Source organism: Balaenoptera ricei, chromosome 14 (assembly GCF_028023285.1).
Source record: "Balaenoptera ricei isolate mBalRic1 chromosome 14, mBalRic1.hap2, whole genome shotgun sequence".
NCBI classification, from domain to species: Eukaryota; Metazoa; Chordata; class Mammalia; order Artiodactyla; family Balaenopteridae; genus Balaenoptera; species Balaenoptera ricei.
This window is the reverse complement of record NC_082652.1, coordinates 19,743,458-19,759,721: the sequence shown is the minus strand read 5'-3', so window position 1 is coordinate 19,759,721 and position 16,264 is coordinate 19,743,458. Positions and strand designations below refer to the sequence as shown.

The 16,264-nt window shown below is 52.4% G+C and overlaps 1 protein-coding gene across 5 annotated transcripts in view; it reads right to left on the bottom strand.

The window, feature by feature from the left end:
• Positions 1-4,451: 4,451 nt before the first annotated feature.
• CMKLR1 (chemerin chemokine-like receptor 1) overlaps positions 4,452-16,264 on the bottom strand; it is a 39,685-nt gene continuing 27,872 nt past the window's right edge. For all 5 annotated transcript variants that reach the window (XM_059894756.1, XM_059894754.1, XM_059894757.1 and 2 more), the window contains exons 2-3: positions 8,613-8,688; positions 4,452-7,996 (exon numbers count right to left, since the gene is read on the bottom strand). In XM_059894756.1, the coding sequence (XP_059750739.1) occupies positions 6,896-7,993 (1,098 nt within the window). In that variant the 5' untranslated portion in view covers positions 7,994-7,996; positions 8,613-8,688 and the 3' untranslated portion in view covers positions 4,452-6,895. The remainder of the gene's footprint in view (positions 7,997-8,612; positions 8,689-16,264) is intronic.

Below are 16,264 nucleotides of genomic sequence, written 5' to 3'. Positions count from 1 at the left end.
GTACCATGATGAAAATGAAACAAGAGATCTGATAGACAGTGAATGGGGACGGAGGCTACTCTAAGTGGGGGAAGGGGTCAGGAAGGACCTCTCTCAGGAGGTGACACTGAAGCTGAGACCTAAAGGAGGTGGAGGAACCAGTCATGCACACAGAGGTCCCAGGATAGCAGACACGAAGGCCAGAAGTGGGAACAGCCTTGGATGTGTTAGCTTTGTTGCCGTTGTTAACCTGCCTCTTTTGTTTTGGGGACGCAGAGAGGAATGCCTGACTGGGGAGCATCACGAGATAAAGATGGAGGAGGTGATGTCAGTCCTCTAGGGCCTTGTAAGCCACAGCGAAAGGTCTGGATTATTGTACTCTGTGACGGATGGATGCTAACTCTGGCTGCTTCGTGGTGAGTGGTTGTCGGGGGGCAAGGCTGGAAGTGGGGAGACCAGTGACGGGGTGGATGCATGTCTAGATGAAAGAGGGCAGTGAGTGTGAGCCCAACACCTGCTAAATGCTTACATGCCGCATCTCCTTTAATCCCCATGGCAACCCCGTGAGCTGCAAGTTCCTATTATACACCTTGTGCAGATGAGAAAACTGAGGCTTTGGAGATGTTGAGTAGCTTGCCCAAGGTCATAGAGCCTTAACCTTAGCCCTAACCCTAGCTGATGTAAATGGTGGAGCTGAGATTCCAACCCACTCATTCTGACTCCTGAGCCCATGTGATCCTGGATCTTAACCATCAGAAGCCCTCTGAGTCAGGGGACAGAGCTGGGCAGGGGGTGCTCAGTCTTTCCTAAGGTCCTGCCTCTTTGGATGGACCCTGCAGAGATTACCCCCCTCTGAGTTGCTCCCTTGAATCAGAGGGAAGCCCCCAAACCTGGGTCTGTCTATGCTGCCAATGCAAGTGGGAAGTCATTCCTGCAGACGCCATGAATTATTTTATTTTATTTTAAAAAATACTTTTAATTGAGGCATAACTTAATTACTTTGAAGTGCATTAGTCTTATATGTACAGAGAAATGGGTTTTTACATATGAAGGCAGCCATGGAACCACCATCTACATCAAGATAGAGATCATCTCTCACCCATACCCAGGACAATTTTGAAGGGTAGAGTTTATGCCCCAAACACAGCATGTCTCTGCCCTGTACCAGGTTTTTCCAAGATCTCCTGTTTCCCCTGGAAGGAAGACTCCACTGGAAACTCCCAGTGACTCCCAGACCTTAGGCAGGGGTCCTTCAGGGCAGACCAGCACCAAAGCCCTTGTCAACAAACTAAGAAGTGAAGAGGGTAGCTTGGTGAATGTCCAGGTCTCTAGAATAATGGTATTTAAAAATGATCCACATGAGCATTTCCACACACATCTCATTTCACAGCAGTCAGTGAGGTAGGAAGGAGGTCCCAATGTTATTACAAAAAAGCCTCAGTTTCACAATCTGCAAAATGGGGGGATGGGAAGGGATGAACTTGATGAAGCAGAGTTCCTTCCAAACTCAACAACCCTAAGATTCTCAGGCTCAGGAGGAAGTGACAAGCCCACCCAGACACCACTTCCTCCCTCCAAACAAAAAACCAATCTCTCAGATTCTCCCACTCTCACCACCTCAAAATCTGACACTGGAGAGAGAGCACATGCTTGCCATCCTTCTCCAGGGAGGAGTCTCTTCAGAGGACAGTTTATGTTTGCAAGTTGCTTTAGGGTCCAAAGAGACTGGGGTTTGAATTCTAGCTCTACCACTTACTAGCTGTGTGACACTGGGCAAGTCACTTCACCTCTCTGAACCTCAGTTTCCTCATCTGTACATGCAGATAGTAATGGTCCTTACCACAAAGATCGCTGTAAGGATTCAATGAGTTAATGACAGGAAAGTGCTTGGAGGGTGTCTGGAGGATCCCCCAGGGCAGAACCTGGTGACCTCCGAGGTTAAACCCCAAGTTCAAGCACTTGGAGTGTCGTCTGCTAAAATTCCCCTCAACCACCACCCACAATTGCTGCATTAATATGCTTCCATTCCTCTTAGGTTAATATATGTATTATTTACAGGGCTTTATTATATGCTCAGAGGGCTCCCCTGAGAAATATAAGTGTGCATTGGGAGGTACATTTGAATAATATTTACAGTTAATTTCCATCAATAAAGCAATGCACCGAGGTCTCTCTGCAGCTGAAACGAGCCCTGGGTTGGTTTCCCACTAACTGGTCCCTGGAGAAAGCTTGGGTAGCTTTTAACTATCTCTGGAATAGTCCACTTCTCTCAAGCTCCACCTTGGCTCCCAAAGTCCAGGCACCAGGGCATTCACCTGGATGCCGCAGCAGCCTCCCGCTTCCCCTCTCGCCCCTCTCTAGCTTGTGCCCCAGAGCAGCCCTGGGCATCGGGCATCCTTTTAATAGGCAGGTCTGAGCACGTTACTCCCTTAAACATGGCTTCCCCTTCACCCCCATCCCGCAGTCTGGCCCTGTCTCCTCTCCATCCTATCTGGTCCCTATTCATTCTACTGGCTCTGCTGCAGCCTCCACCCCCTTTCAGTCTCTCAGAGTCATTCTGCTCCCTCCCACATCAATGCCATTGCCCACGCTGTTTCCTCCACCTGAAACACCCTCTCCAGCACCTACCCACTGAATGAGTGCCTACCCATCCTTCACATCTCAGGTGTCTCTTCTCCCAGGAAATTTCCTTGGCCTTTGGACAGGGTCACATCCCTCTATAATATGTGGGTAGCATTTACTATGGTTGTTTTCCGTTTGGGGTATGTTTTTTTTAATAGGCTGTCACCACTGGCCAATGAATGTGCTCAGGAGGACAGAGATGGTGTATGTACTGATCATCCCCGCATTCCCAATGCCTGCAGGGCCTGGCAAAGAGGACGTATTAAATAGATGCTTGTGGAGTAGATGAATGGGTGGATTTATAAACAGATGGTTATGGAAATGGATGGGTGTGTGAAAGGATGGCTAGATGAATGTGTAAATGGGAGCATCTGTCCTTGGGTGGCCCGATGCACGGACTTAGGAGTAAGGAGTCCTGGGTTTCGGTCCCTTCTCTGCCATGGCTTGCTATTTTGTCTTGAGTAAGTCACTACTTGCCTCATATCCTTGGTTTCTAGGAAAATTACATGAGTGGAGGGAATTTTTTTCGAGATGTGGATTTCTTGAAGTTCAAAATTTGGGGAATGGGAGGTCGGGAATTTCAGGGCTTCTCCTGCTGTCTCACAACATAGCTGTGTGACTTTGGACAGGACATTTCACCTCTCTGAGCCTCAGCTGGTATTCCACGAGTTGGGCGGGGAAGGCAAGGGTCAGGACCCTCCAGCATGGAGCCCCACGCTTGCTTCAGTTTCTTTATTTAAGAGAAATGTTGTCCTCAAACAGGGGAAGCAAGCAAGCCCCCTACCTCAAGGTCTGACAAGCGGCTTCCTGATTCCCCTGGTCTTGGATACCAGCCCCAGTGGCAATTTTCCAAAGCCAGAGCATCACAGCATGTCAGGGAGGAACGGGAGAGGGAGGCCAGAGGCAGGAGTTGGGGAATCAATGACCATTCCATCCAAGCCAACACCACCTAATTTTGCAGATTTCTCGAAGGGCAGCTCTTGCGACCTCAGTTCCCTCATCTGTAAAATGGGAAAGACCTGGGTGGTTTGAGTTTGAATGGCCCTGTGGCTCTCATGATTGGATTCTCTTTTCTCCCACCCATCCTGGCCCCTAAGCTCTCCAAGCTCAAGGGCTTAAAGCAAACTCCTCCCCCAGCCAGCGCCTGGGTTGGTCTCCCCTTCTGAGCCCCTCCCTCTTGTCTTGCACCTCCTCCTTCTTCTCTCCCTTCCCCTCCCCCTCCCCCCTCCCTCTCCATCCTCCCAAGGGCTGAAGAAGCTGGGAATTCAGGCAGCAGACCCAGTTCCGTTTACTACTGTGTGACCCTGAACAAGTGAGGTCCACAATCTGAACCTCCCTTTCTGCACCCCACAAGGCGAGTCTGATGGTCCTCTTCTCACAGGACCGTTTTTGAGGGTTTGATGAGATTTTGTGCCTGACACATGGTAGATGCTTGATAAATGCCAGATCTCTTTTCTTCGTTGTCGTTCTCTGTTTCCTTTGTGCTTCCCTCCTCCCTCCCTCTCCCCGACCCTCAAACAGCATCTTCTCCTCTTGTCCCTCTGCCCACAGCCCCGTGCCCCCTCCACCCACCCACCAAACCCAGGAGGCAGCACTGAGGCTCCACTGGCGGGTCCTGGCCCTGGAGGGAGGGCTCTCGGGCACAAAGCGTGTTGGCTGCCTGTGGAGTCATTCAGGTGAACGTGCTTTGTGAACTGCAGGGCCTTTGTGTGTGTGACCTGTGGGGTCGTCAGAAGAAGCTGTAGGGACAAGGTTGAAAAGGGTGTTATGGTGGCACTTAAGCATTTGATGGGGAACTACAATCGGAACAGGAAGACTTGGTGGGGCAGCCAGAAAGAGCGAGCCCTGGCTCCGAGGAGGAAAACAGCTGGTTTTTATTTTGCTCCTGTTCATCAGCTTTTCCAATGACAAAATGATTTCTTGGCTTCCCCAGCCTGGCCTGACCTGCACACAGCCCGGAAGGAACAAGAAACTGAGCCCCAAGAAACAGCACGATCCTCCCCGAGTGGCTGGTGACTGTCTCTGGGGCCTGGAACACGTCCCACTCCATCTTGTGCCCTGGATGCTTCCCCTGTGAAGTTGGGAAGGGGGGTGACAGGGGCCGCTGGGCAATATTTAAAGCTCCCTTAGCTCAAGCTAAGTTCAGATTGCTCAAAACAATCGGAGGCCCCAGTGGGGTCAATTCAGAGCTGCCTCACAAACACAATGACCCAACAAGGGAAGGAACAGTTTGTCTCTTAATGAGGTGTGATTCCAAACAGCCCGTGGCCTCGGGAACTTGCCGTGCGGCTGTGTATACGTTACATCTGTTCACTGTATGTTGTTGAAGTGGCTTCGCAACAAAGAAACTTGGAAGAGAGCAGAATATGGACACTTGGAGGCCAAAGGGCCCTCCCGCCAGGCCTCTCTCCCCACTGCCCTCCCCCGGAGAGCTGGGGGGACACAGGAGGTGGGAGCCAGAGTGGGTGGCTGTGAATGGATGCCAAGGGAGCTGGGAGCCAAGTACATTTTCTTTGCCACGTTGGATCGTTTTTGAAAACTATTTGCAAAGCTGCCTTTAAAGCCCTTAAGATGTTTACATTAATCTGCTGAGGGATGCATATATATTTATGGTCAAAACCCCAAGCCTCTGCGGCCTTATTTGAGCCAGACAGACCTAGGTTCAAACCTAGCCAGACTCTAACAGAGACCTGCTGGGTGCCCTTGGACAAGTTACTTAAACTCTCTGAGCCCCAGATGCCTCATCCATAAAAGGGAAGTGATAATTGTACTTAACTCAGGGCTGCTGTGAGGGATAAATGAGATATACATGTAAAGTGCTTAACATAGAAATGCTAAATAAATGTAGGTTACCAGGATAGTCTAGAATATTCTCAGTAGATACATTCTCCATAAAAGAACAGAGTTTCTGGGACCAGACGGAGCTGGGTTCAGACAGGTAACTGTGCCCCTGGCTAGCTGTGTGACGTTGGGTGCGTAACTTCCCTTCTCTGAGCCTCAGCTTTGTCGTTTGTAAATGGGACAATGACACTGCAGCAGAGGGAGGTGTGGATCCCAGAAGAGACAGTGTGACTGCACATAGGAGGGGCCCTAGGCCTGTGGGCCCCCCTCGGCCCTGCATCTCAGGAGCACAGTCTAGTGAGCCAGGCTCCAGATTCTGCTTCGAGCTCGGGGACTGAGCCCTCGGACTCAGATTCAGCCCATGAGGTGCTCCCAGGTTGCTTCCTGCAGCTGATTTTGGACTAGCCTCCAGCCAGGCTTTGAGGAAGTTGAGAAGGAGCAGATGTCCCCCACCGTCCTCCCATCTGCCTCCTGCCCTGGAGTGTTTTCTTCTGAGCATCTCCAGCCAGAACCAGTGGATCAGGGAAGAGGGAGGAATCCCTGTGATGGGGTGGAGGCTGCTGGTGAAGCTGCCCACCTCGAACCAGCCCAGGGTGACAAATGCAAAGTGAGAACAGGGCTTGGGGCAAGGGGCTGGCATCACCCCCACCCCCAAAGTAGCTACGGCCCAAAGCACCATCGCCCTGGGTGGTTCGAGGGTGAGTTGATTCATGTCACGCACCCTTTGAAAGGTCTTTTCTTTCTTCATTCCTTCCCCAAAACCCCGAGTCCTCATCATAGCCCTGCTTCTCTTGCCCTCACAAAGAGCCCCATGGCTCCTCAGGACCTGTTGTCTGTCTTTTCAGCTGATCTGAAAGTCAAATGCATGGTCCCGGGAATTCCTGTGCTCATATGTCACCTTCTCTTCCCAGGGAACCTGGAGAAGGTGTGTGCATTTCCACACGCCCTAACCCAGAGGAATGGCTTGAGTGGCAGGATTTCTGGCCAGCTATTGATAGAGGGATATGAGCGAGGCGTGACCTACATCACACTGGGTTTGCTCTGACCTCCTCTGCTCACACCAGGAATGGACCTTGAAAAGTGTTTGTGTCATTCCTGGGAAGCACTCAGGTAGGTAACTGATCCCTCTGTCTCATGCCCATCCCAGTTCATGGCAGTGCTTTTGGGAATTCTCCCTTTTTTTGCTTTGCATCAGTCAAGGCTGGTCTCCCAGGACGCACGGGATGCTGGTCCAAGGCCGAGCCCCGTGGCGCGCTCTGTCTGCCGTGCCCCTGGAAGAAAGGAGTCCTGAGCCCTGGATTCCCAGTTCAAAACACAGTTCAGCCCCATGCAAAATACAGCGGGCATCTGTGGGTGCCCAAGATGTTCTTGCCGTGGTCTCGAGGAGGCGTAGCTTTGAGCCTCCAAGGTTGGGAGTATCCACGGGGGGGGGGGGGGGTGTTCCAGGCGAGGCTCAGAGCATGCTGGTCTCCCTCTCGTTCATGGATGACATCTTGGTGAAACTTCTGTGGCTGGGATAGGAGGAGTGGCCTGTGTCCTCACTCAGAGCATTGACCAGACGGGAGAAGAGGGCCACCTTGAACTTCTTGAAGTCCTGGCCCACGAAGACGTACAGAATGGGATTCATGCAGCTGTTGGCAATGGCGATGGCAGTGGCCAGGGGCACACCCAGGCTGAAGACGGAGCCAGGCATGGCGCTGTGATGGAGCTCCAGAAGGTACAGCGTGTGGTAGGGGCACCAGCAGAGGAAGAAGGTGATGATGATGGTCACGATGATCTTGAAGGGCTTCTTGGTCTTGGCCAGGCGGTTGCGCCGCAGCTTGTAGACGATGGTGAAGTAGCAGGCGGTGATGATGAGCACCGGCATCAGGAAGCCGCAGAGGAAGCGGGTGATGGTCACCGCCACGTGCCGGCCAAAGCCCACAGGGTCTGCCTGGGGATGAGTGGGCCACGAGGAAGAGCTGGTGGCGGACAGGCTGAAGTTGTTAAAGCAGGATATCTTCCCGTGCAGATGGGCTGTGTCCCGGAAGACGAGGGATGGGGAACTCAGGAAGAAAGCCAGGACCCAGATGACCATGCAGGCCATGTAAGCCAGCCGGACGCTGCGGTGGTTCTGGGACCAGACGGGGAGGAGCACAGAGATGCAGCGGTCGAAGCTGATGACAGTCAGCAGGAAGACGCTGGTGTACATGTTGTGGATGAGCAGGAAGTTGCTGATCTTGCACATGGCTGTCCCGAACACCCAGTGGTAGTCCATGGCGGCGTAGGTGATGTGGATTGGGAGGAAGACGTTGAACAGGAAATCCGCAACGGCCAGGTTGAGGAACCAGACGGTGTTCACCGTCTTCTTCATCTTGCAGGTGGCAATGATGATCACCAAGCCATTGCCCAGGATCCCGAGGAAACAGATGATGCTGTAGACCACCACCAGGAAGATCCTGACCACCCTGCCTTCCAGGGGAGATAACTCCTCCAAAACCACGATGGGGTCGAAATCATCAGAGTACACGTACTCGTAGGAGAGGGAGGTGTTGTTATCCTCGTCCTCCATGCTCTGCAAGTGGAGGCAGGGGTCATTAGGGGAACTTTGATTAGAACTGGCTTTAAGAGGTTGACCACTGCCAGCGCGACTGACAGTGCCCTCCCTGGCTGTGAGCAAGGCCAGTTGGGTGGCTTTGCTACTTTATTTACTTGACTAACACCTCTCAGGCACCTCCTATATATCGGGTACTATTCTAAAGGGTTGATGTATGTAAACTCTTTTCATCCTCGTAATAACTCAATGAGGCTGTTACAAATCCCATTTTACAGATGAGGAAACTGAGGCACAGAGGGCTTAAGTCACGAGCCCAAGTCATACAGCTGGGAAGAGGCAGAGCCAGGAGTCAGGCCCCAGCTTCAGAGTCTATGGTCCCTCTGGACCACCATGTTTTTGCTGCCTCTCTGGGACCCTCCCCTTTCCCTTACAGTCTAGTGGGAGACAGATATTCATCAAAAAACTCCTCAAATCATGGAAAAATCGCAACAAAGGAGAGGTGCGTAGTGCTGTGAACTTGGTTCCGACCACATTTCCAAAACCCAGGGACAGCTGCACTGACAGTGCACCCACCTCGTCCTCATCCCCCACTGATGCCCTTTGGAGAGATGAGTTCAGATCCCGTGTCCCTTACCGTTCACTGTTACGATGTCCAAAGCTCTCCAATGTGGGTCCTTGGCCAATCAGTCCCCAAACACAGCTGGAAACACCTGCAGGGAAGAATGAGGAACAGCAGTTGGCTCTGGATCTAAGAACCAGAGGTTTGGGAGGACCCAGAGCCAGAGGTTGAATGTATCGCTGTTACTCCCACTTTCCAGAGGAGGAAGCAGAGGCTCAGAGAAGCTAAGTGATGTGCCCGAGGTTACCCAGCTGGAAGGTGGTGGAGCCCCCTGAACCCAGATCAACAGCTGAACCCTTCATCCCAACCCCCATCTCCACCGACCCCCCACCCCAGCACATCCAGAGATGAGAGCCCGATTCAGGGGTGGGTGCAGGGGAAGGTGCAGGGGAGAGAGTATGGATGGCTCGATACAAATCCACTGCCAGGGCAGGACCCAGGAAACACCATTTCAGGCAGTGTTGGGGACACAGGAGACAAGAAGAGGAACTGCCCAGAGCACCTACTATGTGCCAAGAACTATAATTCCCTCATCACATTAAATCTTCCCAGAGGTTCTTCTAGGCAGGTGATACTACTCTTGTTTTGGAGCTGCGGAAACTGAGGCTCAGAGAGAAGCATCCTTCTCACTGGGCATCCTCTGGGCCCTTTGGTACCAAGAATTGGGCCCTGGTGTCACAACGGTACAATGAGACAGACACAAATACATTCCCTGAGCATCTACTGTATGCCAGACTGCCAGACAGCTGAACTGGTACTTCATACAATCCCCATAAAAACTTTGTTGGGTATTTTCCCAATTTATGGAAGAAAGAACAAAGATTGGAGAGTTCGCAAGCTTGGGAGGTCTTGGAGGAGGTGGTCTCATGCATCGTTCACACCCAACCTTGGCCACCTGCCAGCTCTGTGGCTTTAGACACATGATTTCTCCTCTCTGAGCCTCGGTTTCCTCATCAGTAAAATGGGAATACTCACTACTTCACAGAAAGGATGTAAGAATGACAGGCAATCAGGAATTTGGAGCATTTGGCTCAGTGCTGGCACACAGTTAACCCTCGATAAATATTAGTGATTACATTGCAACCCAAGGGTAAACAGCTGAATTCCAAGCTAGAATTCAAACCCAGGGCGCTGACAACCCAGAGCCCATGCGCTTTCCACCACCCATGTTTTCCCCATCTGACAAATGGGCTCTAAACCAGATGTCTCAGCCTGGCGAGACTGGCAATCGACACTTCATTATAAATAAGTCCAACCCTCCTCCATATAAATTCATCATTGGTGCTTGATGGGCTTGAGGTGGTATTTTATTGCATAGAAGTCATCTTTTGCTTTTTATTAAATAAAAGCCGCTTGGAAATTTCCATTGAGGACTCTGGTCTCAAAGGAGTGGGCACCATCCCACTCTGCAGCCTGGGAGAAGAATCCAGAGGTGTCCAACCAGGGGTCCCCAAGGACTTCCTGTGGGATGCGGAGAGAAGACGGGGAGGCAGCAGCTGCCCCCTCCCCCGACTCCCGCAACTGGGGGAAACGTGACAGGTGTTCACGATAATAATGTATGTGCTGAGCATGTAATTCAGATGGTCTCACTTTGACCCAGGAGGGGCCACAGCGAGGCTGAAGGAGATGAAGACCCTTGCCCAAGGCATCTGGGCAGGGGGTGGGAGAGCCTGGATTTGAACCAGGTCTGCAGAATGTGGGATCTTGCCCACCACTCCACGCTGCGAAATCGTGATCTCATGACAGCCACCGAGTGTGTCCTTGAGGAAGGAAGGAACATGTCCGCGTTCCCTATTCCGGGCTGTGCAGGATCCAGGGACAAGGACATGGCTTCCCAGGGTCCCTTCCCACAGGGGCTCACGGTCAGTCACAAGGGACAAGACAGAGGTGGTGCTGTGTCCTGAGCAAGGCCAGGCTGCCCCCAGGGAGCCCCGTGGAGGGACATCCCCTAACCTGGGCATTGGAGGCTTCCTGGAGCAGGGGGGCTATGGGCTGAGTTTTAAAGGACAGTTGTGAGTTAAGACGGGAAGGAGGGAGGAGGGAGGGCATGCCAGGCCGTCTCCCCCGCCCCCGCATCCCCCCCTCATTAGCGGGCGGGGGGCGGTGTCTGAGCCCCCAGAGGAGGGTGAAGAGTAGCAGGGTCTCAGGACCCAGCAATTGGCACTGAAGCAGCTGCAGAAATGCGACGTCACGTCTGGCTCTCCCGCTGGGCTGGAAGCAGCTCGGGGTCAGAGGTCACAGGTCTTTTCATCTTTGAGCAGGGTGGAGGCCAGGCTGGGCCTGCACGGGGTGGTGCTGACATCCCCCGGCATGTCTGTCCGACTACTCTTCACCCCTCATCCCCCCAGGAATGTCAGTGTCCCCCATAGATGTGTGCCCTTCCCCTCCACTCCCCCCTGCCTGAGCCCCTGGGATCTCCCTGCAGGGGGGCGCCAGTCACAGGTTTGCCCTCAGCCTCGGCCTCTGCTCTATCCCAACGTACATCCCTCCTGTCCTGTACTGCCCCCAGCCTGGGCAGTACAGCAGAGCAGTCAAGGACACAGACCCTGGGGCCCAGCCTAGCTACCAGCATCCAAATCCTCCTCCTTCATGAACTCCCTGTGACCTTGAACCACTCAGGTGTCTTCTCTGTGCCTCAGTTGTCTTACCTATAAAATGGGTATGATCGTAATAGTTCAAATGGTTGAGAGGATTAAATGTCACATGCAAAGTACTGAGAACAGGGCCTCGTATGGGGTAAGCACTATGTTTTTACTGTCATTATTACTGTTGTTATTATTATCATCATTTTTCCCCCTCAGTCTTCTACTCTTAACTCCCTCCTGAAATGGCCTTTGCCATTCTAAAACGGCGGGAGGGGCCAGGAAGGGCAGAGGACCTGTGCATCCTGCCCGCTTGTCTCCCCAGCTCTGGGTTCAAGGGCAGGTCAAGAGCGATACAGGCAAGAATTTGCTTCTCTAAGCTCCAGTCTCGTCATCTCTCCAGTGGGGTAAGAACCCTTCCCTCATTGCTGTTGGAAGGGTCATAAGAAATGACAATGACTCCCTTGCCAATTGTAAAGAGCTGTAAAATTCTCATTGTTCATATTCCTTAAACCCTCTATAACCAGGAAGCTTAGGAAAAAAGTGGGTATAAGTATATATACATAATATGTGTATACTAACATTGTATACATAATGTTAGTATACATTATGTGTATACTAACATTGCATACATAATATGTGTATGGCTAACATTTATTTGAGCCCTCCCTATATGCTATTGTGCTCTGCGATAGCCTTACAAGGATACATTAGCTTGCAGGTAAGAAAACTGAGGTTCAGAGAGGTGAGGCAACTTGCCCGAAGCCACACAGCTGGGAAATCTGACTCCAGAGTCTGACTTCCAAGGATCCCAAGTGAAAAGTCTCTTGTGTTCCCCCTGCTTCCCTGAGAGATTAGGAGTCCCAATCCCACCTCTCTGAGCTCTCTAAGCCTTAGCTTTGAACCCTGAGAGCCCAGACCTTCATCACATTCTTGATCCTCCCATGGAGCTGCCTTCCCCGGTTTCCCTTTGCCTTGCCTTCAAGGTCCCTACAAGCAGCTGCCACAGGGAAATCACCTCTATGATGCTGTATTAGTCCTGGACAATGATGCTACCCACTGCCTCTCTCAAGGTGCCCTTTACGAAGCTCCCTGCCCAGTGAGAAATGCCCTGGAGAATTCAAGGTAAGGAAAAACATTGTTTCCTCTGAGGAACTAGGCTGCTTCCTCAATCTTAATAAACAAAGTTCTACAAAGGATCACGTTTCCCTTTTTGATGTGGCCATAAGGAAGCTCAGAGTCACATCTGCAGGTCAAAGGCAGCAAGCCCATTCATCCTGCTGGTCTGCAGTTTCTGCGTTGGTTTGGGTTGGCTCTGATGTCTACATCTAGCTATACTTTATGTTGGTTTTAGTTCCTTGTGATAGATAAATCGGGGCACACTCTAGCCCAAACATTGTACCAAGCTTTTTAATGACATTCACTCATGCATCCCCAACAAACCCCAGCAGTAGTACTGCTATTACTCCCAATGTAAAGGTAAGGAAGTAAGGCTAAGGCACACAGTCAGCTAGCGGCCAGTTCACGCAGGTTGCTGTGACTCTGTGCCCTGCTCTTAACCATCTTGCTTTCCAGGAAGTGGAGCCCATCTTTCCATGTCTGTTCACACCCTTGCTGATGCCCCAGGATCCCCTGCTCCACCCTCCCGGGAAACCTCCTCTTTGCTCCCCTTTTTTAGCCCCTCAAGGAACCCATGTTCCCCAGTTTTCAGGACAATCTGGCTGAGGTCTGAGGCACAGATGGGAATCGTTTGCCAAAGCTGACATTGTCCGTCACAGCCCAGGCAGGCAAGCGAGCCTGTCCAGACTGTCCTTCTTTCTGCCCTGGGCTCCCCAGGGAGCCCAGGGGACAGATGAACTGTCCTGGCTCGGCTCCCAGATTCTTCCTGTGATCCCAAACTTATACCCATTTGGAACCGGGGCCTAGAGCTGGTCTGCTCTGAGGCTCCTGACACAGACTCCCCAAGCCCGTCTTGGCAGTCCTTTCTTTGGGACAGTTCCCATAGGTCCCCAGAAGGGGATGCCAGGGAGGAGGTGGTAGGGGAGGCAGGAGACCCGCTATGACAACGGAGCAAGTTGCTTCCCCATCTCTGAGCCTCAGTTGTGCCATCTGCAAAATGGGAATGATAATAACCCCTGCCCTGCTTACTTCTCAGGACCGCTGGGAGCACGTGTTAAGGCCCTTCAGCTTGTCCCAGGCTTGGTGAGGATGATGGAGAAAGACCCAGGCTGAGTCAAGGCCCTGGGAGGTCTAAGAGCTCCACTTTGTGGAGAGACAAAGCTTCCCGAAGTGAAGCAACACATTTGCTACGTGGCATCTGCCAAAACTCAAAAGCACTCTTTTTTTCAGAGCATCCCCGTATCTCAGGTCAGAGCAGAATGTGGGCACCAAGTGGGTCCTCAGGATATTGCTGTGTCCTCACGTGGTCTTCCCTGTGTGCGTGTGCGTGTCCTAATCAGCTCTTCATATATGGACATCAGGCAGGTTGGATTAGGGCCCACACTAATGACCTCACTTTTCCCTAATCACCACTTAAAAACCCTGTCTCCAAATACAGTCACATTCCCAAAGTACTGGGATTTAGGACGTCAACATATGAATTTGGGGGAGGGGATACAATTCAGCCCACAACACCTGCATAGTTGTCATTATTGTTAGAACTTAACATTGCTATTTGCTTTTCCTCCAGATCGCTCCCTCTGTACTGGGATTGCCATCTGGAATGCACAGGGAACGCCTTCCTGCAAATCCGAAAAGACAGCAACCCCAGCAGAAAAATGGGCTAAAGATATAAACAGGTAATTTACAGGAGGGAAACCTCCAAACCCAAGTATTAGACAAACTGATCATCAAAGACATGCGAATGAGAACTGTGGAAAGGTTCTAGAAAGCTGGGATGGAGACCCCCTGGGGCTGGCACAGGCTTCATGCCTTGCTGCGGGTACCCGTGAACCCCTGCGTGCCCCCCAGCCCATGTGCGGTGTTTGGAGGGGCATGCCTTAGCTTTGGTTCTCCAGAAGCAAACCTCACATAAGCCTTCCTGCAAAGGTGATTATTAAGGAAGTGTTCCAGGAAAAACCCAGTAAGGGAGTGGAGAAGTAGGATTAGGAAAGGGAGGAGGTCCGACAAGGGGGCAATGCCAGGCAAAATCCTGGGAAAGGCAGCCTTGGTTCACGCTGGGGTCAGGGAACAATGGAGGTTGAATTCCAGGAGGCTATTTATATCCTTCCATCCTGTCCTAGGAGGGGCGCATTCCCAGGCCCTCCCAGCGCCTGAGGGGCAGTCCTCTGACAAAGAGCCACAGGTGCGGGCTGTCAGTAGTGAGAGCCCACCGGGAAGCTGTGTGCCCAAAAACAGTCAAAGATCCAGGGGTCTCAGGTGGCGCAGAGGCATCTGCTGACGGCTGGAAGCTGGAAGCTGCTTATGTCCGGTGTGGGAGAGGCAAAAAGCTTCGCAGCTGTTAGAGGCAACAGATTAGCAAGTGTACACACAGCAAAAGAACACAGCAATTTAAAACCACCTACCCAAATAGCACGTAAGTACACTGAAAACAAGCATCCAAAAGCAGCAACACTGTAACACACGTTTTGCAAGAACAGGGCCAAATAATGAGATACACACTTAACAGATTAGAATGGCTCCTTGGGAGCGGGGGTGGGAGGGAGAGGGAGAAGGAAAAGGGGGAAAAGGAAATGAATGCAGAGAAGAATGAAAATAAGACAAATGCGGAGGCCTCTGAGACAGATGGGGATGGGTGGAGGGGTGTCATTATGTCAGCCTTCCCTCCCCTCCTGAGGTCCAGAAAAACCCAAAGCAAACAAATACACACCCCAAATTCCTGCCCGGGGCTCAGGCTTGGGCAGTGACCAGCCCATGCCTGGGTCACTGAATCCCTCATAAAGCCACATTGGGCAGGGGAAGGACCAAACAAGCAGCCTTGTCCCTGCCCAGGGCCTTGAGAGCCCTGCGCTGCCAGCCCCCTCCATCAGGCTGGGAATGAAGGTGGACGAGCCCACAAAAGGAACAGCATCAACCCAGTCAGAGGTGGCTGTGCGGTGGCCAAGGCCCGATTCCTCCTGCCGGAGACCAGATGGACCAGGCAGAAGATACTGCGCAGATGGTCCTGCCCTGTCCACCTGGCCAGGGCAGACAGACCTCTGCTGGGGAAGGGGCGGGAGAGCTCAAGGCCACATCTGGTTCCTCCCACCACAGAGAGCAGAAACCTCAGGCAGATGTTCTTTGCTTAGTTTTTATTAAGCAAACGTGTATAGAGCCCTCACCAAATTCCAGGCACGTTTCTAAGCACTATTACAGAAGAGGAAATTGTCCCAGAGAGGTTAAGTGCCCAAGGTCACACAGAGAGCTCAGGTACGCAAGATAGGCCAAATTCGTCATTCCAGACAGAGGAGGCAGCTCAGAGCCTGATGAGCTGCCAAACCCACTCTCCTTCCTTGTCCACTGCCTCGCCTCCTCGGGACGTTCCAGAATCCTCTAGTCATTGCCCCAGGGGAACCTCCCAAGAGTCCCCACGAGGTCAGGGTGTGCATTTTATAGGTGGGGCAAGACGAGGCTCCCCTGGGTTTCCCCCAAGCCTCCCTGCCTCTAGGTAATGGCCCTAAGGGGAGCATGTCACATCCCAGGTGCTGCAGGAAAAGCCCTTTGGAGGGCGGGCTCATTCATTCATCCATCCTTCAAGGATGTGTGGAGCCCGCTGACCCCTGGCCCTGGAGAGGAGGCTAGGGTGCCATGGGCATGGCTCTTCTCACCTGGACCTCCCCCTAACCCTGCAAGGTCACTGTCATCAGTCCTGATTTACCGAGGGGATGTCTGAGGCCAGGGATCAGTGGGAGAAGGGTCATTTGCCTGCAGTCACACACCTGGTTAGTGGCAGTGCAGGGATTTGAACACGGGTCCTTAGGAATCCAGGGCCCCACCTCCTCCAGCTGCCACCTGCTGGCCTATGTCCCCTGGGCTCAGGGGACAGCAGGGCTGAGAGCCATCTGGGCGGCAGACGTGGCCTTCAGCTTCCTCTCCGTGTCGTTGCCACGCCCCTCTGCCAGAGTCTGCAGAGGACTCGCTCCCTTT